The sequence below is a fragment of the Somniosus microcephalus genome, chromosome 4 (genome assembly GCF_052327205.1).
Source record: "Somniosus microcephalus isolate GS21.2 chromosome 4, FLI_Smic_1.0, whole genome shotgun sequence".
NCBI classification, from domain to species: Eukaryota; Metazoa; Chordata; class Chondrichthyes; order Squaliformes; family Somniosidae; genus Somniosus; species Somniosus microcephalus.
In genome coordinates this window covers 294,697,104-294,721,030 of record NC_140990.1, presented here as the reverse complement: position 1 = coordinate 294,721,030, position 23,927 = coordinate 294,697,104, and the positions used below count along the sequence as shown (strand labels likewise).

The window sequence follows — 23,927 nt, the reverse complement described above, 5'->3', positions numbered from 1 at the left end:
TTGAGGTCAAACCAGTGTTTTATAAAGGTTCATCATAATTTCCTTGCTTTTGTACTCTATGGGGGAGAAATTCAGCATCGCCCTGTTTGGGGCGCAATTATCGGCTGGGCACAAAGTTTAGCGCCTGGCACTAATTATCACCTCCGACTGCAAACTTGGCTTCTATCGCACCTGGAGGTGATTGGAGTGCTAAATCAGGCGCTATACACCCCTCTTAAGGTGCTAACACCGAGGAGCGGGGCGCTACCTCAGAGCGCTGGCGAAGCTCATGTGATGTCAGTCAGCAATGGAACACAGACGCCGGCCAGTTATTAAAGGGGAGGGTTGATCTTGCTCTCCATCCACACCCTGCTCATTGCAGTCTTGAATCTCGGCCTGGAGAGACCTGTACATCAAATCTGTTGGAAAGAACAATGGAGGGGCCCAGGGAAACAGCTCAGAGCCCCCATAGTCTCTTCTAAATCGATGCAAGGAAGGTCAAATCAAAATGAACCTGCAAATTGCTGCTCAGTACCCAAAACTCCTTCATACAGCGTTGAATCTCTTCAGAAGTCCCTCTCTCTCTCAGAATGCGAGGTGCAAAAATGTCACTTACAAAAAAAGACAGGAAGCGGCCGCCTTTAAATAGCGCTCCCCCAGTCCCTTCCCGACTGCAAAACGTTCCCCTCAAGCTGTCGTTGTTAGCGGCAGGCGGAAAGGCAGGGGGCGCCAATCAATGTCTGGTCCAGGGCGCTACCGGGGCATTGCACGCTCGACTGACGTCATGATCTGCGGGCAGAGGAGATCGTGGCGGTAGTGTTTCGTGCCACCGCAAAATGTCTGGTCAATTTCGCGAGCGGCGCAAACATCGCCGCGCCCGGGTGCTAGTTGCTTTGCGCCCCATTACGCTAACAGGAGGTGCAAAGCAACCGAATTTTTCCCCCTATGTCTCTATTAATGAAGCCCAGTATCCCGTATGTTATTTTAAACATTTTCTCAACCTGCCCTGCCACTTTTAACGATTTGTGCACATATGCCCCCAGGTCTCTCTACTCATGCACCCCCTTTAGGATTGTAACCTTCAGTTTATATTGCCTCCTCTCGTTCTTCCTACCAAAATGTATCACTTTGCACTTTTCTGCATTAAATTTCATCTGCCCATCCATATGTCTGCCCATTTCACCAGCCTGTCTATGTCTTCTTGAAGCCTATCACGATCCTCCTCACTGTTCACTATACCATGTGGCTAGGTGTCAAATTTTGTTTGATATCGCTCCTGTGAAGTACCTTGGGATGTTTTACTATGTTAAAGGTGCTATATAAATACAAGTTTTTGCTGTTGTTGTTTTAAAATGGATAAGCCCAAGGCGCATCGATATTGGGCCTCCGGCCACATTTACATGAGCTGCAAATGCCTACATCACCAGGCAACTCGTCAACGATGAGGATTTTAATTTCGGGTCGCTGACGGTGGCCCACAGATATGTCCCAGGAGAGAGGAGGGAAGAAATCGGGAAAGTGGCGGGGTGGGGGTGCGATAGGGAGAGGAAGGAGGGCATTCGGGAGGGGGGGAAGTGATCGGGAGAGTGAGGTGGGTGCAATTGGGTGAAGGTGGGGTTGTTTGGGAGCGGGAGGGGGCAGTCGGGAGAGGGAGGGGACAGTCGGGAGTGGGAGGGGGGCGTTCGGGGGAGTGGGGAGGTTGGGAGAAGGAGGAGGAGGTTCGGGAGATGGGAGAAGTGGCTGGGAGAGGTGGAGGAGCAGAGGTAGGGGATGACTGGGATAGGGGGAAGTGATTGGAGGAGGAAGAGGGGAGTCACCGAGTAGGGATGGTGGCACTGCTACTGAAAAAGTGGTGGAAGTGAGTGGGAGGGAGGGGGGTGGAAGTGGGAGGGAGGGAGGGGGGTGGAAGTGAGCGGGAGGGAGGGGGTGGAAGTGAGCGGGAGGGAGGGGGGTGGAAGTGAGCGGGAGGGAGGGGGGGTGGAAGTGAGCGGGAGGGAGGGGGTGGATGTGAGCGGGAGGGAGGGGGTGGAAGTGAGCGGGAGGAAGGGGGGTGGATGTGAGCGGGAGGGAGGGGGGGTGGAAGTGAGCGGGAGGGAGGGGGTTGATAGTGAGCAGGAGGGAGGTGGGTGGAAGTGAGCGGGAGGGAGGGGGGGTGGAAGTGAGCGGGAGGGAGGGGGTTGATAGTGAGCGGGAGGGAGGTGGGTGGAAGTGAGCGGGAGGGAGGGGGGTGGAAGTGAGCGGGAGGGAGGGGGTGGAAGTGAGCGGGGGGGAGGGAGGGAGGGGGGGGGGAGGGAGGGAGGGGGGTGGAAGTGAGCGGGAGGGAGGGGGGTGGATGTGAGCGGGAGGGAGGGGATTAATAGTGAGCGGGAGGGAGGGGGTTGATAGTGAGCAGGAGGGAGGGGGTTGATAGTGAGCGGGAGGGAGGTGGGTGGAAGTGAGCGGGAGGGAGGGGGGTGGATGTGAGCAGGAGGGAGGGGGGTGGAAGTGAGCGGGAGGGAGGGGGGTGGATGTGAGCGGGAGGGAGGGGGGTGTAAGTGAGCGGGAGGGAGGGGGTTGATAGTGAGCGGGAGGGAGGTGGGTGGAAGTGAGCAGGAGGGAGGGGGTGGAAGTGAGTGGGAGGGAGGGGGTGGAAGTGAGCGGGAGGGAGGGGGGGTGGAAGTGAGTGGGAGGGAGGGGGTGGAAGTGAGCGGGAGGGAGGGGGGTGGATGTGAGCGGGAGGGAGGGGGTGGAAGTGAGCGGGAGGGAGGGGGGTGGATGTGAGCGGGAGGGAGGGGGTGGAAGTGAGCGGGAGGGAGGGGGGTGGAAGTGAGCGGGTGGGAGGGGGGTGGATGTGAGCGGGAGGGAGGGGGGTGGAAGTGAGCGGGAGGGAGGGGGGTGGAAGTGAGCGGGAGGGAGGGGGGTGGAAGTGAGCGGGAGGGAGGGGGGTGGAAGTGAGCGGGAGGGAGGGGGGTGGAAGTGAGCGCGGGGAGGGGGAGGTGGAAGTGAGTGGGAGGGAGGGGGGTGGAAGTGAGCGCGGGGAGGGGGAGGTGGAAGTGAGTGGGAGGGAGGTGGGTGGAAGTGAGCGGGAGGGAGGTGGGTGGAAGTGAGCGCGGGGAGGGGGAGGTGGAAGTGAGTGGGAGGGAGGGGGGTGGAAGTGAGCGCGGGGAGGGGGAGGTGGAAGTGAGTGGGAGGGAGGTGGGTGGAAGTGAGCGGGAGGGAGGGGGTTGATAGTGAGCGGAAGGGAGAGGCGCGAGCAAGGGTCTTTGGCACTGCTGATCAGCCCTATCGGAAACTGCTTTTAAACAGATAAACGTGTCTGATTTTCTAAACAAGTATTTTGTTTTATACAGTTTTTAAGTATTTATTATACTGAAGGGGGGATTTCAAAATTCTTTATTGCATTGAGCCGTGCCCCAACTCTAGAAAGATCTACCACAGAGTCTACATTCTTATGCCAAAGAATTTGTTTGACGAGCTGCTGAATTTGGCCTTGAACTGCTATATAATTCCTGGCTATATGACGCCAGGGGAAAACTTACATTTGCTTTTTTAAGATTATGCAGAACTTGGAGACATCCGTTAACTTTGATGGCTCTTTTATTCAAAATTTAGTACAAATTCAATGTTATTAATAGTTGATTTGCTGGGTGCATGGTTCAGGAAATAGCCTGGATGACAACATACTGACTTTGCCTGTTTCTGTTCTGTTACACAAAATGATGAGGTTTTGACTGCCAGAAAGGGCATCGCCCTTTGCCCTGCTTTTATTCCACTTGGCTAACATTATAAAACCCGGCATCGGTTGTTTTGCCTCGCCATTTAATCTCAGCCCCTTCATGCTTCCTGCTGCCATTCCCTTCAGGGCACCTTCATCACACTCTGGAATGAGCGTGGCCCATCCCAAACCCCTCCTCCCCTCGCCTTGTGCTAACTGCGGAGTTGCCTTCAGGGTGTTTACCATGTTTATGTCATTGTCTTATCTTCCTGACATTTTTTTATAGCAGATCTGGGTGCAGCATTGTTAACCCTAATTGCGGGCTTCTGATTTAATAGACCAAAGCTACATTCTGCATGTGCCGGTAAGAATGTTGAGGTGTAATCTGACTCGGCCGTCCTGAAGTGTCACAAAATGAATACTCACCCAATGTGCACCAATTAATTTGAGCTGGGCTTCTCTTCATCTCTTTCTTTAATGAGCAGGTTTTATAAGTGGACAAAGATTACTGTACATTTAGTTTCATGGAGCTGATAATATACACACTGAAAATATTAAATCAAAATAATCAGGTGCTGCAGCTAAAAGCCATAAAGGAAAGGGTCGGAATAGCAGCTGGACATGAAATACAGCAGAATGGCTGCAAAACTGTGATGAGAACAAATAAAAGTAGGAACACAGGGAGTCAGTAACAGTGTTCAGCACTTTTAATTGGAAAAAGAAAGTAAAATTTACAAGTAAAGTTATATTTACAAAGATAAAATTGCCACAAAGAGCACAAAATCCCACATATGGTTAGATAAGTTTAATGCCTGTTTTTTATGTATATTTGTTGCTTAGTATGATTATAATCAAATGTTGCAGTAATTGTGTTCATTGACCCTTATCTTACATTACAAATATCACCCTTTTCCATAGGAAAGGACCTGTAATATAGACGGGCTGTGCTATGGTGAAGGAGACTCAAACCCAACAAGTCTTTGTTTGCTATGCAGGCCTGACATATCCAAGTTCACCTGGTCTATAAATGAAAGTAAGTTTAAATTCATAGCCTTTGAGTGTAATTAAGGATCTTGCTTTTGTATTTTTTGGAGAGGAGAATGGGGGAGCAAATGTTTGATTTGGACTTACTCTTAATGTTTTCCTTTTTGTATTCCTCTAAGACAATCTGCCGCCAATTTACCAAGTGCCCACTGCTAAGCTCCAGACATTCTTTGGTGAAAATTTTGTTTACCAGTTCACAGCTGTGGATCCAGAAGGATCGGCTGTACTTTTCTTGCTGGAGTCTGGACCACAGAATGGCAGTCTATCACCTGCAGGACTTCTGATCTGGAAAGTGAATTCTCAAGAGTCTGGCAACTTTGGCTTTACGGTGTCTGATGAGTGCAATGCGCAAAGCACATATTCTGTTCAGGTGAGTACAGTAAGTTCCATTTAATTGAAGAACGTTTGCATATTTTGATTAATGGTCCAAACCATTTTGATAAATTTCCATACAAAATATATAATGGCACCACAGCTTATTATGACGAGTAGTTAAGGAGTCAGCTAGAATTGCATCTTGAATTGCCACTTACGTACCAATTAACCTCTTCCAGATAAAGCTCCAAACAAAGTTATGTATATAGAAGAGTGTATTTAACAATGATGCGTGTCAGCAAATGCAACTGTGCTTTTCAATGCATCTCCTCCTCTCTCTCTCTGTCTTGCTCTCACTGTTGTAGAAATGTATTTGTTGTGGAAATGTGCTCTTCTGTAGAGGTAGAAAAGCAATATTACCTTTAAAGCATGTACTATATATTCCTATTGAAGTCATAGTTTTGATGTGTAAATATGACACACAATAAATCGTTAAACATTATTGTCAGGTTTGGATACAAGTACTATGTACGTAAGCAGTTTTCAGTACAACAGAATATAAAGATAACTATGCAGACATTCAGGCTGACCTGTAAAAGTGGATTAAATCACAGGCAATTTTAATCTAACCCGCCCAAGCTGTCGGGATCGGGTGCAGCACTGGTTTTACACCCAGCCTGATTTTACTCCCCATTGAAGTCAATAGAGAGTAATATTGGGCGGGGAGTAAAACCGGCACCCCACCCAATTCCGTGGGTTTCCGGCCTGGCAAAGTTTGGTTAAAATTACCCCCAGTTGCCACTCAAGCTAGCTGTACAGGGGTTTTACTTTCATCCGAGCTCCTAGATCTGTCATTTCTTTGCACAGGCTGCCTGCAGCAGGAAATTACATTGTATTGTATGATTAAAATTCATTCTTGGGAGGTATTGATCACATTCAAATTTGTTCCTTGAGCCACAGGGGGCGATTTTGTGAATGGAGGCGCGGTGGAGGCGGGACTGCTGCTTGTCGGGTTTCAGTCCCGCCTCCATCGAGTTGTGGCCAACCCACGCTATTTTCCCTTGATTGACCTAGTTAAGCCCGCACAGTGGGCTTAGCAGGCCAATTAAGGGAAAGCCGGTTGACGTGTCATCTGTTGACAGATGATTTGTCATCGTTTGACAGCTCTGTGAAGCTGGCAAACAGTGACAATCACTGCAGTTTGATGAGGCCTTGCATACAAGACCCCATCAACGTTCTTTCTTTTACAGAATTGAGATGTTTGTTGCATCTGAGAATGCAAAGGCCATCTCTCATCTGCAACACGGAGGTGCGGGACTCTCCGCATAGAAACAGACTGAAGCCTACAGGAAGAAACAAAGGTAAGTACACTTTTAAAAACACTTAGCACTTAACTCAGATACTCACCTCTACACTCTTGCACCCATCACTTACCTTCACACCACACTTTTGCACCCCCCTGACCCCCGCAGACCCGGTACTCGCCTCGCTGAGCTGGCGGGTTTTGGAGCCGTCGGGAAGCCCGCACTTGTGAGGGCAAAAAGGGGATAATCCTATTTTCTGCCTGTTAACTACCTGTTAACAAGCAGTTAATAAGCTTTAATCCCTTCCCGCCTCCAAGGAGATGGGACCCGGCACGGGACGGCTACCCACCTCCTGGGAAGATGGCATGGAGGCGGGTTGGGGGCGAATTTGCCACCCGCCCCCAAATTCTGCCATTTTCCCGGCAGTCCCGCCTCCACACCCGCCTCCCCAGGGTTGGTAAAATCGCCCCCCATAGAGTTATTATGTAGGGAGTGTTCAGTTCTGTAAAGTCTGTGGGCTGTTTAGTTAATTAATACACAGACTACCAGAGTAACTTAAAACAGGACTTTACTATTCGAAGGTCAGGGCGAATCCGCCCAATAAATCCTGACACAGCACTTATATACCGGTGTGGTCACCGTCGGTATTACAATATACAGAAGCCAACAAAGTAGTGCAACACCTAAAGTAGTTCTCTTAAAGGTGGACGGTTACATACAATAGTTCTCTTAAAGGTAGACGGGTACATACACTTCAATCCTCCCTTTTTAGCTTACAACATACTGATTCCCCATTAAACATACATTATAACATATATACAACTTTATGCAAGACAGTTCACAGATTCAGTCTCTCTGGAGGTTTCCGGACTCTGTCCGGATAACACCTCGGTGGTGTCGTAACTCCCGGCGGGGTAGTAGGTGCTTCTGGCAAGGTCAATTCGGCTTGAAGGACAATGTCAGGTTCATCTGATTCCAGTATTACCAGATCGGAGGTAGGTGTTCTGGGTATCTCTGTCTCAACATTAACCGTGTAAGGTGGTGGAGTAGGTTGGCCATTTGTGGCTGACCCTATGATCTGGTCAACATGGCGCCTTATTATACTGTCCCCAATGTCCACCGTATACATCAACGGCCCTAGCCTTTTTCCAGTAGTTCCAGGCTGCCATTTCTCGGTACGGTAGTCCCGGGCCAAAACTTGTTGACCTATCTGAAAAGATCTAGTTGGCCTTTCATTCATGCCCTGGAATTGCCGGTTCTCTACGTCCCTTCTGACGTTTGGCTTAAGCAAATCCAGCCGGCATCTTAGTCGTCTATTAAAAAACATCATGGCGGGAGTTTGATTTGTGACCGCATGTGTTGCATTCCTGTACGCCAACAAGAAGCTATCCACCTTATGTTGTAAGTTAATGGCTTCATTACCCATGGCCTTTATGGCCTTCTTGAAGGTCTGGACAAACCTTTCAGCCAATCCATTGGAGGCGGGATGGTATGGGGCTGACGTGTAGTGCTTAACCCCATTGCTCTTTAAGAATTTCTTGAATTCTTCGGACACAAATTGCGGTCCATTATCAGAACAGATCTGTTCTGGCAGCCCATTCCTAGCAAACATGGTCCTTAACACTGTGATGGTTTTTTCCGTGGTGGTGGTGGACATCTTTATTACCTCCGGCCACTTGGAGTGTGCATCCACCGCTATTAGAAACATTGAGTCCATAAATGGACCAGCAAAGTCGATGTGTACCCTTTGCCAAGGAGATGAGGGCCACTCCCATGGATGCAGAGGAGCCTGTGGTGGCGCGTTTTGGACCTTCTGGCATCCTAGACAGCTCTTAGTGATTTCTTCGATGTCCCCATCAATGCCTGGCCACCACACGAACGCTCTTGCTAGGTTCTTCATTTTCACTCCACCCAGATGTCCCTCGTGCAGCTCCTTTAACACCTTCTGTTGAAGTTTGGGTGGAATCACCACTCTAGATCCACACATCAGGGTTCCTCGACACACTGACAGCTGTTCTTTTCTCTGCGAAAATGCTGGCAGCGTTGGTTCGCCCTGTGCTGGCCATCCCTCCACCGTTAAATCATAGACTCGTGAGAGAGTCGGGTCATTTCTTGTTTCGTTTTCGATCATCGAATTTGTTACTGGTAGACATTCCACTATGGATGAGTGGAACATCTCTACCGGGTCCACTGTAGTCGCTTCTTCTACTATCGGCAATGGCAAGCGCGATAACCCATCAGCATTTCCATGCTGTTTGGACCTTTTGTATTCGATGTCATATTGGTGTGCCCCAAGTAACACGGACCACCTCTGTAACCTTTGCGCTGTCATGGTGGAAACGGCCTTGTTAGGGTTGAATATGGACACCAACGGCTGGTGGTCTGTCAGTAATGTGAACTTCTTGCCCTGCAGGTAATGATTGAATTTCTTTACGCCCCACACAAGGCTGAGGGCCTCCCTATCTATTTGAGCATAATTTCGCTCCGCGGAGGTCAATGATCGGGACGCGAATGCCACTGGCCTTTCCGAGCCATTTGGTAACTTGTGTGAAAATACTGCTCCAATTCCATAGGGGGAAGCATCACAAGCTAGACGAAGAGGTAACGTTGGGTTGAAATGAGCCAACACTTCTTCAGAGGTAATCAACGCCTTGCTTCTGCGAAAGGCCTTTTTACATTCCTCACTCCACTTCCATGGTACTTCTTTCCGCAACAGAGCATTCAGCGGATGCAGCACCGTGGATAGATTCGGCAGAAACTTGTGATAATTAATCAACCCCAAGAATGATCTTAACTGTGATACGTTTTCCGGAGCGGGGGCCTTCACGACAGCTTCTATCTTGCCAGGTGACTTGTGCAGCCCCTCTCGGTCAATGACATGACCGCAGTACGAGATCCGTTTTTGGAAGAACTCACATTTCTTGCGATTAACTCGAAGGCCATATTCCTTCAACCTAGTGAGCACCAGTTTCAAATTTGTGAGGTGTTCTTCCTCGTCTTCTCCCGTAATCAGGATATTGTCTAAGTAACACTGCGTGCTTGGAATTCCTTGTAATACCTGCTCCATGGCCCTCTGCCAAATTGCTGGAGCCGAAGCTACCCCAAAAACCAGTCTATTATAACGATACAAGCCTCTGTGTGTGTTGATGGTGAGGTACTGACGCGACTCTTCCTCGACTTCCATTTGTAAGTATGCCTGTGCCAGGTCTATCTTGGTGAAGTGTTTCCCTCCAGCCAACGAAGCAAAGATATCTTCAATCCGCGGAAGCGGGTATTGTACCGTGTGAAGCACCGGATTCACTGTGATCTTGAAGTCTCCGCAGATGCGGACCTTCCCCGGTCCCCCTGGCTTGTTACTTGGTGAAGACTTCATGACGGGAACAATGGGCGTGGCCCACTCACTCCAGTCCACTTTTGACAGTACCCCTGATCGTTCAAGTTCTTCCAGTTCTGCCTCCACAGCAGGTCGTATCGCGTAAGGTACCGATCTGGCTTTGAAAAATTTTGGGCTTGCATGTTCTGCAATCTTAACCTTTGCTTTAATTCCTCGCAGTGTTCCCAGTCCTTGCTGGAATACCTCTTTAGCTTCGTCCAATATTCTGGACAACCGTTCAGGTTTGACATCTTCCTTTCCGGAATCTACCGTCATGGTGTTTAGTGAATGCCAGTCTATCTTTATTTTCCTGATCCACTCCCGTCCCAGAAGTGGTGGACCTCCCTCAGGCAACACATACAGGTCCATCCTTTGGTGATCTTTGTCCTTGTATCTCACCTTGACTTCTATCTTTCCGATGGGGTATACTTTGTGCCCCGTGTATGTCTGCAATACTAGTTCCGTATCCCGTAGGGGAATATGCTTGAATAACTTTTTATAATCATGCTTATTCATGACCGTCAACGCCGATCCGGTGTCCACTTCCATTTTCACTTGGACTTTTGCAATCTGTAGTGTGATCCAGATAGCGTGTCGGTCAGCTTCATTACTCACATTGTGAATTCTCAGACTATCCAGTTCCTTGCAGTTGGAGTGTGAGTCCGAATTCTGTTCTTCCGGACTCTTCCTAGTCACCTCATGTACCTTTCTGTACCTCTTTTGTGGTGACTCATTATTGTTGGTCTTCTTTCCTGACTGGCATACCTTAGCTATGTGACCGAGCTTGCCACATTTCCTACATTCCTGGTTTTTAAACCAGCATTGGTTCTGGTCGTGTGTTGTCTTCCCACAACGATAGCATTTCGTTGTACCCGAAGTAATTTGCTGCACACTGAGTGCCGCTGCCTTTAGCTGCATTTCCGCCGTTCCTTTCGCTGCGGCTTCGTTCGATGCAGCAATAAGGACAGCCTTATCAAGTGTAAGAGCGTTCTCTTCGAGCAGTCGTTTTTGTGTTTCTTCCTTCGACATTCCGCACATGAATTTGTCTCTGAGTGCCTCTGCCAGATTTTCCCTAAACTGACAGTGTTTCGCTAGCCTACGCAGTTCAATCAGGTACTCCGCGTTGCTTTCCTCTTTCCGTTGCGTTCTCGCGTAAAATTTGGATCGTTCCACTAACATCAGTGGTGCGGGGTTAAAATGATCCTTCAGGACAGCAACAATATCATCGAAAGTCTGATCCGCCAGTTTAGCTGGTGCTAGTAGATGCTTCAAGAGCCCGTATGTCTTCGCGCCCATCGAGTTTAGCAAGGTTATAGCTTTGTCATCTTCTTCTATTTTATTGGCCTCACCATAGATCTCAATGCGTCGCACATACGTGGCCCAGTCTTCTACCTCGGAATTAAAATCGTTGATGTTACCACGCTTAGGCATCTTCCTCTCTTCCTGATAACACCACGGATTATTTCTTTAAATTTTCTTTTTTTTTTTCTCTTCAAGATGGCGGTTCCCGCGAAAATGGCGGTTTCCCGCGCTTATCTTCTCTCCCCGCCCACTTCAATGGCGGTTCCCCGCTTCTGTCTTCTTCTCCGCCTAATGGCGGCTTCCCGCGTTTCTTCCCCTGGCAGGAGGGGTACACTTTCCCCACGGTCGACGGCCGCTGGCTTTCAGGTTCACAGCCTGCGCGTCGGCTTCAGTGCTTTCCCTTTTCTCGGCAGGGCAACCGGCGCTGGGTACACCCCGTTGACGGCAAACAGTTTCAGCCGCTGGACTGGCTCTCGCTCAGTCTCCCTTGGTCGGCTCTGCCTCTCCCGCTCGCTCGGCTCCCAATCGCGCCTCCCAGCCCTCTCGCAGTCCGGTGCTTCCCTCCCCGGCTGCGGCTGAGTTTTTATATCTTCCCGCGCCTACGCTCCCGGTCACAGCGCTTCGTGGCTTCGGTCGCTGCCCGGCCTTTTTCGCCGGTCGCGGTCTAGCTGTCTCACGACGCCGTTGCGTCCCCAGCCTGTCTGTACCGCGGCTTCCTTGCTCCACGCTGCCCCAGTCTCAGCGCCTCTGGGCCCGACTTCTGTCCAGCTCCTTTCCCCCTCGACCGTGGTCGAGTGCACCGCCCTTATCCTCCGGTTATTCTTTTTACTTTTCCCTTACTCACAGTCACCATGGCCGGCTTGCTTCTCGTGCTGATCGGCTCACTCCTCACCGTGGCAGAAGGGACAGTCAGTGCCTGTTGCTGATGGAAGTCTTTGTCTCTGAATTCTTCCTCCTTTCCAGCTCTGCAGACTCGAGTTTTCTCCCAGCAGAATGACGAGGGCGGTTGCCTCTTCTCGACGCTCGTTAACTGCTTCGGAAGTATTGTTGCCGCAGGGTACGATCGGACTCGTCGCCACTGTAAAGTCTGTGGGTTGTTTAGTTAATTAATACACAGACTACCAGAGTAACTTAAAACAGGACTTTACTATTCGAAGGTCAGGGCGAATCCGCCCAATAAATCCTGACACAGCACTTATATACCGGTGTGGTCACCGTCGGTATTACAGTATACAGAAGCCAACAAAGTAGTGCAACACCTAAAGTAGTTCTCTTAAAGGTGGACGGTTACATACAATAGTTCTCTTAAAGGTAGACGGGTACATACACTACAAGTTCGACAATGGCTAGTATGTAATGCGATGCCTTGACACACTCCTTCAATGCCCTACAGTGACCTTATCCACGAGTACTTGGCCACAAAATGTCCCATAGATAATCTAAAAAAGTTAACTCCTGAGTTAAAAAAAAAAGAATGATGCTGCACTGGACGACCTTCTAATCTGGTGAGTGTCTTCATGCCTCTCAAGGCTAGGCAGTGAAACATGTCAGTTTAGTGCTCAACCCAGGCTTCCAACGTCACTTGGCTGCAATAGAAAGAAAAATCGGGCGGGGTGTATAACGGGGAACTGGTCTGCATCTGAAGGAGGGGGGGGGTTACGAAATTAGACATTTAATAGGTCTTACAATTAGAAGAGGTTTGTCTTTAATGAAATAGGGCTAAGTCTTCAAAATAAATGGACCGCATATTTGGCTAGCTACTTTACAATGATAATACCTCCCCTTTCTGCCTTAGAGGTAAAACTCCCAACAGCAGTTAAGCTCGAATCTTTTTTCTAATCTATTCATAGCATTTTACTCGGTCTTGCGTGAGACATTGATTGCTGTATCTCTCACCACAAGAGAAGAAATGGTACTATGCATCCAGCTGTGAGGAAAGTAGACCTCCAGCTGGTTGAGAAATGAGCAGCGCTAGAATGCTTAACCTGGACACTACCTCCCTGCAAGAGGAGGATTAGCATCAAAGTAACTAATTTTAAAACAGGAAATAGAGCTTTAATTATTATTACTGCAGGTATATCTTCTGCCATTTGATATTTTGCAAGAAAAATGCTGCTTTATTTGGTTTGGGTAACTTATAAAAAGTGAAATGGCCATAGACATACTGGCCATAGTGGTACCAGCAACCCTGAGCAGTAAAAAAAAACTGCACAAATTTAACTGCAAACTCATAGAGGTCATTAAAAACCCAAATCTACTTAGTATGTATGTTATTTAAAAAAAAGCTCCTGTTAACAATTGTGATAGTCTGTCATTGCGCTGCTGCCTAAGCTGGCTCAAGTGTTCCTCATTTTCCTTTATAGGTTGCAGTGAAGCCATGTGGCTGCATAAATGGTGGAACATGTGTTACAAATATCAATTTCCCCCCAGGAAGTGGTGAATACCTCTGTGTGTGTCCTGTCGGTTTTGAGGGGGAGTTGTGCCAGGAAAACATAGATGAATGCAAATCAAATCCATGTGGTGTGGGCACCTGCGTGGATGGTGTCAACAGCTACTCATGCAAATGTCCAGCTGGTCTCACAGGTAGTAAGCCATATTACTAAAGTATAAATAATACCCCAGGTAAAAGTGCAATTTAGCTGAAATATGAAGGGATGTGATCTAGTGTATGTTGAATCTTTTGTAAACTTAATAGAAATCAAAAGCGATCTGACAAATAATGATTATCTATTTCTTATTTTGTTAACCCTTTTGCATTAAAGGAAGAGGACATTTATCGTATGGAATTACCATGATTATAACATTGTAGTAACATTGCTGTAATTATATGGCATAACTAGGTGGTTATCTGAGGACAATTGCTCGTCATATGAATAATTTTAAAGATTCTGTCAGATTTGCATAAGACTTCACGTGTGACTTTCTCTGAATACTGTATACCATCTTTTATACAAACTCCCCTTTTTTTCACTAGCCCCAAAATGCAAAGCCAGTAGCAAAGTGGGAAGACTTTCAGGCCTACACCTCATAATTGAATTTAAAACATTTTTGTGAGTGGGTGGGGGGGGGGTATGTTTATAAAATCGAACACTGACAGTTCTTACTGAGGGGAATGGTTTAATCTGTTTTGCATTGGTAATGCTGTTGTTTCTACCTTTGTTCAAGTAGCAGTTCATGGAATAGTGTTTTCCAGAATTGTTATTTTTAATTGAAGCAATGCCAGATATTATCAGATTAATAACTCTGTAAAGGAAGTCAACATTGCTCACCATTGCAGATGTTGCCTATCAGAAGAGAATAATGTTTAACGCCCTTTTTTTTCGTTCGTTCCTTCAGTCGCCCCTTCTAATCTCTGCTGCTTTGGCTTGGAGTCTTTTTTTCCCTGATGTGAATCGTCTTTGGCTGTTTTCTACATTAATGGTGCCATGTCGGTGCAAGATATTGTTGTTGTTGTCATCTCTGTTTTGTATGGAACCCAATGAAAGATGATCGCTGAATGTGCTCTCCTCTCTAACAGAGCCCTAACCACCAAAGTCATTAATCACAAACTGCGTCAAAGGCAGGCATTGCGCAGAACCCTGATCCAACAATAGATTTGGAAGAATAGTTCACCTATTCATAAATTACTGTGAAACTTCTCTTCTGCAGACATTCACAAATTATTTTATGTACAAAGTAATAAATTGCAAGTACCAGATCATTCACTTGTCTGTTTTTCTGCATGGATCAACACAGTCTCTGAGGGGTTTGCATTGTTGAATTGATATGAAATGTCAAATCTCTTGTCTGGCAGTTTTTTTAACAGAAACTTTCCAGACTAAATGAGTTCTGACAGCAGTTACACCTCTTCCTGCCGTTTAAGCTGTTTAATTCAGCTTCTTAATAGTCCTAAACCCAGCTGGATGTTTTAGGTCCAACAATGCAGATACATAACTATATGCAACCCTTTGATTTCTAAAAAATCTGCCTGAAAGGTTTCTAATAGAAGTGACGCACACCAATTCATTTTTTGCTTTCAAATACTGGTTTTTAATTTCATTTTATGGTCACTGTACCAGCTTTGTTACTTAGTGCTTACAGAGTACATTACAGTTGTTGCAGCAATTCAGCACATGCTGGAAACCACATCCTTTGAGGATTAGAATAATTTAGTGGCACCTCTCCGATTCAGTAGTCAAAGAGATTTCATAGTCCAGCCTGGCAAGGTGGGGGCTGGGGGCATAGTCTCACAGAGTTGGGTCAATGTCCAATGTGTTGCTTTTATGGCCTAACCAAATAGAAGAGAATTCTTATACAAAAGCACAATAACGTGGATGCTGAAAATCTGAAATAAAAACAGAAAATGCTGGAAATACTCAGCAGCCCAGGCAGCATCTGTGGAGAGAGAAACAGGAAACCTAAAGTTTCAGGTCGATGACCTTTCATCAGAACTGGAAAAAGTTCGTGATGTAACAGGTTTTAAGCAAGTGCTGAGACAGGAGATGGGGAGGAAAAAGAAAGAAAGACTTGCATTTATATAGCGCCTTTCATGACCACTGGACACCTCAAAGCGCTTTACAACCAACAAAGTACAGGAGACTTTGGTTTATCCGGAGGTTGTATGTCCAGAAACCTCGATCTACCGGCAGAAATCAGGAGCCGTTCCGTTAGGTTGTTTTTCTTCTCGTGGCTTTTTTTTCCCAACAGTCAGGCTTTGGAAAGTCTGAAGCTGTTGCTAAGCTACAGAGACGCTTCCAAGGTACAGGCCGACTGTTTGAAGCTGTTGCTAAGCAACAGTGTTTGTTGTCAGATATGGAGATGAAAACCTCCGTATGCTTCAACATTAACTTTGTATGTCCGGCAGTTTTGATAGATCGGCAACAGCTCGGTCCCGTCGGTGCCAGATATAACAAAGTTTCCTGTACTTTTGGAGTGTAGTCACTGTTGTAATGTGAGAAAGAAGAAAAGGGAAGGTTTGTGATCGGAGGGAAGGTCTGTGATCGGGTGGAAGGCAGGAGAGATTAAATAACAAAAGGGATGATGGTGTGAGCAAAAGGGGATGGTAATGGGACAAGTAAAGAAACAAAAGATGGGTCTAGAGGAAATATAAGTGGGAATAGCAGAATCATAACCAACAGCCGCTGTCTGGAAAAAATGGGGGCAGTGGTTATGATCTGAAATTGTTGAACTCACTGTGGAGTCCGGAACGTTGTAAAATGCCTAATTGAAATTTAAGTGTCCAGAAGAGGCTAAGGTGGGATTTTTATTAAAATCTTTTATGTGGAAACCTTGTAGGTTAGGAAGAGCAAAAGTGTTCTCCTGGGCCCCGAAAGAAGTCTTTGGATCTACCCAGCCCCGGCCTTGCCTCTCCCTCTCCAACCAGCATTGGCTCACAAACCCCCCCAGCAGCACTCGCCTTATGCCGTGGACCATTCCCATGGGACCTTGGTGGCGTCTGGTTCCCGGCCTAATTCCCACTCCCGCCAGCCGTCCTTGATGTCATATCTGGGCAGGAGACAATTTTTAAAAATTTAAATGAAGGTGCGATTCATCTGCTAGCTGTGAAAAGGGATAATCTGGTCCCAGTCAGTGAGATGGCCTAGCCATTCTTGTGCCAGGTCCAGAATCCATCCACTGGGAATATTTTCTGGGAATTCTCCGTTGCACCAAATTGGGCAGAGGGACAATAGGCCCTACAGGATTTTCAGAGGTTTCTTTCTAAGCTGATAACATTGTTTCAACTCTGGGGTATTTCTGAGCTTCTGCTCATTTTCTCTGGGGTCTATGAAGGGCAGACTGTGTAAAGGGGTTCTTTTAGAGGCTCTAGGCTCCATGCCCAGCCATGAATTTTGTGAGCTGGCTCGATTCCAGGCCATCATTCCCCAGAGTTGGCTGTCTAGTAATAGTGCCTGAGAATGCAAAGGCTAAGCCTTGCTTTATGTTTAAGAGCTGAAGGTGTTTGAGGAGTGTTTCTGTTTTCCTGCCAGTCCATAGGAACGTGAAGATGTGCCTATTGAGGTCTTTGAATTGACTTGATCCAACATCTGAAAAAAGTAGGGGATGCAGAAGAGTGCTTTCATATTCATTGTGCTTGCTCTCTCCAGAAAGAGTATGAACAAGTTGCTCCATCTATCTCCATATATACTGGCCATGGTAGGGCAGTGTTGAAAAAAAGAAAGACTTGCATTTATATAGCGCCTTTCATGACCTCAGGACGTCCTAAAAGCACTTTACAGCCAATGAAGTATTTTTGAAGTGTAGTTATTGTTGTAATGTAGTGTTCGGGAAAAGTTTTTTTTGTATAACCCAACAGGTATTTAAAGTCCAATCTTCACTATGCAAAGCAGTATGATTCTTGATTGTGTGTGAGTGAGAAGAGAGGTATTTTCAATGAGGTATGTGCCCTCGGTTTAGTAATATTTAAGCTTGTATCCTGAGAGTCAGCCAAACAACTTGATTTTTTGTTGCTATATAAGGCTCTTAGGGGGATAAATTTGGTTGATTTGCGCCTCCTAAGAGGACGCTAATGGGCCACTAATCATCTAGCACCTGGGCGCGGTGCCACCGGCAATGACGTCATCACCGTGCGCAGCGCCCTACTCGCGCCCCGGCTGTAATATTGGGTGGCGCCCTCGACTTACCGCCAGACGTTAGTTAAAGGGGAGGTGGCGGGCGGCCATTTTTGTTGCCTGCCAACACCTGCCCCCGTTGCTGTCCCCGGCCCCCGTGAAGCCCCCTGCGGGGTGCTGGCTGCTCTCCGTGAGCCCGGCACTTCTCTTGAGTGCCAAGCTCGTTTGCCAGCACTCCCGATCCCTGGTGGCCCAGCTGGGCGTCAGGACGCGCTGCGCCAGGCCCCTCCCCTTTAATAAGGGGAAGAAGGCCTGCAGTACTGCGGCATGACGTGCCCCAGCGCATGGGGCTGCAGCACATAGTGCTGCGATATTGGCTCACAGCGCCCCAAGAGGGACGCGGGGCGTTTCCAGAAGCGCTCTTCCTCCCTCTCGGGGCGCTACCTGGGAAAATCGGCCGCGGGGGCGCTAACTTTTTCGTGCCCCGGTGAAGGTAGCATGCTAAAGGGGGCGCTACCTAATTTCTACCCCTTAATCATGTCAGATCATCCACCAATTACCCTCCAGCTCACCTTTGCTAACCTGCTACTCCATCTCCAACACTGATGCCTAAATCCTACACTTTTTGGTGACCCGGAGGTTATATGTCTTCTCTGTGGATCCAGCTCGCCAACTGTATAACTGAAAACAGGAGACCCAATAGTTGCCCAGCACTAGTCTGAGAAGCCACCAAAACCCTTCTTAAGGGGCATATTATTGTCATCTCCTATACCAAGAAGTGTAGAGGACTGAAAAGCCCAAGAGACCCACAGCAAAGAACAGTGGCACTAGAAGGTCCAACACAAAAGACACCAAGGGGAAACAAATTAACATACACCCTGCAATAATAAACACAGATCAGAACTGTGGCTTGTCCAAAGCACCTTAATTGGTGGATGGGTTACATCCTCCAGTGCTCATATACTATTGGTTCATTGACTTCTGGAAGTATTGTATCTGTGTTGCCGTCTGTTATAATTGTGGTGGATGGTTTCACGTGGCCTGTTGTGGGATGTATGATAGAGCAGTCCTCTTTGCTGCAATTGATTTTTAGGGCAGCAAAGGATACATATTGGGCCAGTAATTCTGGTCCCAACGCGTGAGTACAGACGGTGTACTCACGCGTGGGCCCGATGGAAGTGCCGGTTTTCAGGATGCATAGCGCATGCGCTGAAAACTGGCATTTCCTGTCCTCTGAACCAAGGGGTTAAGAGGCGGAACGCGTATGATGTATCAGGCAGCGCGTGCGCGCTGAATTTCCTTTTTTGTAAAGAGTTGCCCGTGCGTAAAGGCCTCCGGTTTTTATGCTTGAAAATACCAGACGTAAGTACTTAGTTTTACAGGTAAGTGGTCTATTAATACAATTTAGAATTTTTTTCCCCGCAGGTTTATTATTTTTAAAGAATTTACAGTAGGGTAAGTGTATTTTTAGACCCTATTTGTTAAAAAAGTATTAAAAAAAAATTTGATTAATTGTTTAAAATAGTTTTTTACAGTTATTCATAGTTCATTTATTTAGTGGGATTTTTTTTAAACTTTTATTTGTAGTTTAAGTGCTGTTTTGGGCGCCCTGAGTTTTCATGAGTTTGACAGTTCTTACTATCAAACTCATGAATGAACTTTTGCAACCTCCCATTGGTTGCCCAGTGCCCACGTGATCCCAGCCGGCTCATCAAAATAACTATGCTTTAATTCTGTTTAAAACTACTTTACATTCTTTAAAATAATTTAAAAGTATTTAAAACTTTATAAAAGTTACCTAAAGATTAATAAAAATACAAAAAATGTCTTTAAAATGCTGCTCTGCATGTAGAATTGCTTTGCAGCTTGTGTTAAAAATTGGGGGCGTGGCCTATGTTAAGGAGACCTCAAGGGGCTCGAGGCTTCGCACTGGCTGCACTCCTGGGCGGCGTGACGTCAGACGCTGCCCGGGAGTAATCAACTGAAAACAGGAATTGCAAGCGTCCCGGGAGCCGAACGGCAGGCGCGCTGGGTAAGTGCTCATCGGGGGCTTGCACGCGCGGCAAGCCCCCGAGCCTAATTTCTGGGCCAATAATAGTATACCACAGAACCGTTACCTCACAGTCAAAATTATTACATATGTTTAGATACTGAAAGGCAGATAATGCACATAAGGCAATCATAGGTTATTAACATGTTTTACAGATATGCTTCATATTAGTTGATGTCAGAAGACATTAGATAGAAGGGGAGATGTTTATGGATAGAGTTGTGGATAGCTCATCAGCTTCTGTCACTATCGCCCCTCCTGTTCCCAAGATGGAACAGTTGACCTTCTGCCTTTTCCGGCTCCGTGAGGGCGATTAGTTGTTGTGACTATCTGCCTGTGATCTTCCTGACTTCTTGGTTGAACACAACATTTTCCCTACTTGTATTCTTGATGTCATTATACCTCTTTCAGACCTTATTTCAAATCCTTTCAATTGGTTATTATTTCTTCCCAGAAATTAGAGGATTGTACCTCTGCAGCTTCTGGGAGACACACCACTAGGTTGAAATTTTCCAATCAGCACTTTTGCTTTACTGCCCACCTTGATATGTTATGCCGATTAAAAGACTGTATTGATTGGGTGTCTTCATTTACCACTTGTGGTAAAGCAAGCTACTGTTCATCAGGAAAGACTGTGTTCCCGTGTGGGCTGTAATTGAAGGAATTCAATAACAAATAACATTAGAAAGGGCTCATTGGGCAGAAAATCACCCCCAATAGTACATGTGCCCTTGGACATAGATAAAATAACTCGGTGAGCCTATACTTGTAGCCCTTCAACACGCACATTAGCAGTAACTGCAGCCAAAATAGGGCAGAGCTGCTGTGTTGACAGGATTGAAGAAACTGAAGGGTGTTTTGGGTAATGTTTGCAAATCCCTAAAGTTGGATTGTCTTTATTAAAAATGTAATAATCTGGGCAGAAGTCAGATGACAAATGGAGACCTGCAGCAACAGATGACAGCTGAGCGTTCATTCAGATCCTTCAGAAACTGCTAACAGCTGCTCGGCCTGTTTTCAATTGCCTGGCGTGGCTGAGGTTTAATTATCATTTTTTGCCAGAGTTCCAGGGTATTATTTTAAATTTATGCGGTCAGATCCATAAAGCTGTAGTGCACTTCCTTCATATTAGGCTGTTGCCACAACAGGAAGAAAAAGGGTTTAAAAAAATAAGTACAGATTAGGGAAGCCATTTGGCTCCTCGAGCTCATCCTTCCATTGAAACGTACAGTGCCCCCCCATCACAACATCTGACTGCTTCTTGAATGATTCCAGACATCATTACCCCACTACCCCACGCAGAAGCCCATTCCGATGTATTAATCATTCTTTGTGTGACAGGCTTCCTGACATCAGTAGTGAACTTGTCTTTTGCTAGTTTGTGTCCACATCCCCTTGTCCTACATACATAGTTTAACTTGAAATATTACATTGGATTAACCTTTTCCATTCCACTTAGTTACTTATATAAGGTCCCCTCTCATTTGCTATTTTTAAGGCTGGAGCATCCTGAGTTTTACTAATCTTTCATCATAACTCAGCCCTCTGACACTAGGGATAAACTTGTGGCCTCATTAATAATAAAGCATCAAAGTACAGTAATTATAATAGTGTACCATTATGCATGTGTATAATAGAATGTACAGTTAAGACGGAGGCCATTCAGCTCACACTACCTGCTTGGTGCTATCTTTTCAATTCGAGTTGTCTGCTCTAATTCTTTCCAACTGCCGCTGTCTACTGCAAACCCACTTCCCTCCCCTTTCCTCATATCCTTTTATATTCTTCCTTTTCAAAGATTTATGACATTCCATCTCAAATGATGTTATAGCTGCTTGTGGTGAAAGCATCCCATGTTCTAATAGCCCTCTGTGTGAACAAAATCTTCTACCTTTCCCCTTAGCATTTCTAGTGGGGTTCTTGAGGTTATGCTCCTTTGTTATTGATTCGCCAACCAGTGAAAACAAATGTTCACTATTTACCTTCTTGAAATGTTCCATACTTTTGTTAACCCCTCCTCTCAACCTTCTCTGCTCTGCTGGGAAAAAAATTGTGCCTTTCTTCGTAACTATTATGAATCAATTATATTCTGGTTGGTTCAAAATTACACGTGTTCCAATGATAGTTTCTTGCACCGTTAGCCAGGAACCGTTAGCCAGGAATATAAAAGGAATTCTGCAATGGTGTCATACATGTTTCAGCAAATAAAAAGTATATCTGTTCCACTCAGAAACCAATGTCTTTAAACAAAGTAGTTCAGTTTACAGTACATATATGGAGTAATGTAAAACTTTACAGTGGAGGCCTCATGACATACAAAAGGTCTGGGCAGACAAAATAATTTACATACAAGCAGATTTAATAATAGGAAGTTCAACACCGATAAATGTGAAGTATTACATTTTGGTAGGAAGAATAGGGAGGTCACTTATCACTTGGAGGGTGCGAGTCTAGGTGGGGTAGAGGAACAAAGGGATCTCGGGGTACAAATACACAAATCACTGAAAGTTGTGACACAGGTTAACAAGGCCATAAAAAAGCAAACCAAGCACTAGAGTTTATTTCTAGAGGGTTAGAATTGAAAAGTAGTGAAGTTATGCTAAACCTGTATCGAACCTTGGTTAGACCACACTTAGAGTGCTGCGTACAGTTCTGGTCGCCATATTATAAAAAGGATATAGAGGCACTGGAGAGGGTGCAGAGAAGATTTACAAGGATGATACCAGAAATGCGAGGGTACACATATCAGGAAAGGATGAACAGGCTGGGTCTCTTTTCTCTTGAAAAAAGAAGGTTGCGGGTTGCCCTAAGAGAGGTCTTTAAAATTATGAGAGGTTTTGATAGAGTAGATACAGAGAGAATGTTTCCACTTGTGGGGAAGAGCGTAACTAGAGGCCATCAATATAAGATAGTCACCAAGAAATCCAATAGGGAATTCAGAAGAAACTTCTTTACCCAAAGAGTGGTGAAAATGTGGAACTCGCTACCACAGGGAGTGTTTGAAGCAAATAGTATAGATGCATTTAAGGGGAGACTGGACAAACATATGAGGGAGAAGGGAATAGAGGGTTATGCTGATAGAGTTAGATGAGGAAAGACAGGAGGAGGCTCGAGTGGAGCATAAATGCCAGCATGGACTGGTTGGGCCGAATGGCCTGTTTCTGTACCATATATTTTTTTTATTCATTTATGGGATGTGGTCAATGGTTTCTGGTCAGTGGTGACCCCCCCAGGATGTTGATGTGGGGGATTTGGCAATGGTAATGCTGTTGAATGTCAAGGAGCGGTGGTTAGACTCTCGCTTGTTGGAGATAGTCATTGCCTGGCACTTCTGTGGTGCAAATGTTACCTGCCACATATCAGCCCAAGCCTGAATGTCGTCCAGGTCCTGTTGCATGCAGGCATGGACTGCTTCATTATCTGAGGAGTTGTGAATGGCGCTGAACACTGTGCAGTCATCAGCGAACATCCCCATTTCTGACCTTATGTTGGAGGGAAGGTCATTGATGAAGCAGCTGAAGATGGTTGGGCCTAGGACACTGCCCTGAGGAACTCTTGCCGTGATGTCCTGGGGCTGTGATGATTGACCTTCAGCCACCACAACCGTCTTCCTTTGTGCTAGGTGTGATTCCAGCCAGTGGAGCGTTTACCCCCGATTCCCATTGACTTCAGTTTTACTCGGGTTCCTTGATGTCACACTCGGTCAAATGCTGCCTTGATGTCAAGAGCAGTCACTCTCACCTCACCTCTGGAATTCAGCTCCTTTGTCCATGTTTCGACCAAGACTGTAATGAGGTCGGGAGCCAAGTGGTCTTGGCGGAACCCAAACTGGGCATCAGTGAGCAGGTTTTTGGTGAGTGAGTGCCACTTGATAGCCATGTCGATGACATCTTCCATCACATATCCTATGTAGGAGTACATCATTTGGCCCGTCGAGTCTGAGCTGTTATCTTGCTGGCTGTTATCTAACAGGAAAACTTTACGGACAATCAGATGCAGATGTGTGGGGATTTAAAACTTAAATTTTAAAGTGTAAAATTTGACATCATATTGGTTGCAGTTATACTGCAGCCAAAGTGAACCTGAAGTGGTTTGATGCAATTTCCTCCAGGTGGTTTTACACCCAGGACTAAATTCTGAACTGATGCCAGCTCCATTGAATTTATCTGAAACATTTTGTTGCAGTAAAGCACCAAAGCTGCTTTCCAGCCAGACCAAATTTGAGTGTAACTGCCATATGACAACTCCTAAGTCTGCCTCCTAGCAATTAGAAATTGCAAAAGATAATTGGACCCTTTGCCCAAATAATTAGTTTAAT

The 23,927-nt window shown here is 46.3% G+C and overlaps 1 protein-coding gene across 1 annotated transcript in view; it reads left to right on the top strand.

The window, feature by feature from the left end:
* The window catches only part of LOC147120554 (von Willebrand factor D and EGF domain-containing protein), a 403,257-nt gene that overhangs the window by 253,595 nt on the left and 125,735 nt on the right, over positions 1 to 23,927 (top strand). Inside the window, exons 16-18 of the mRNA XM_085986654.1 lie at positions 4,592 to 4,706; positions 4,837 to 5,087; positions 13,375 to 13,594. Of these exons, the coding sequence (XP_085842780.1) occupies positions 4,592 to 4,706; positions 4,837 to 5,087; positions 13,375 to 13,594 (586 nt within the window). The remainder of the gene's footprint in view (positions 1 to 4,591; positions 4,707 to 4,836; positions 5,088 to 13,374; positions 13,595 to 23,927) is intronic.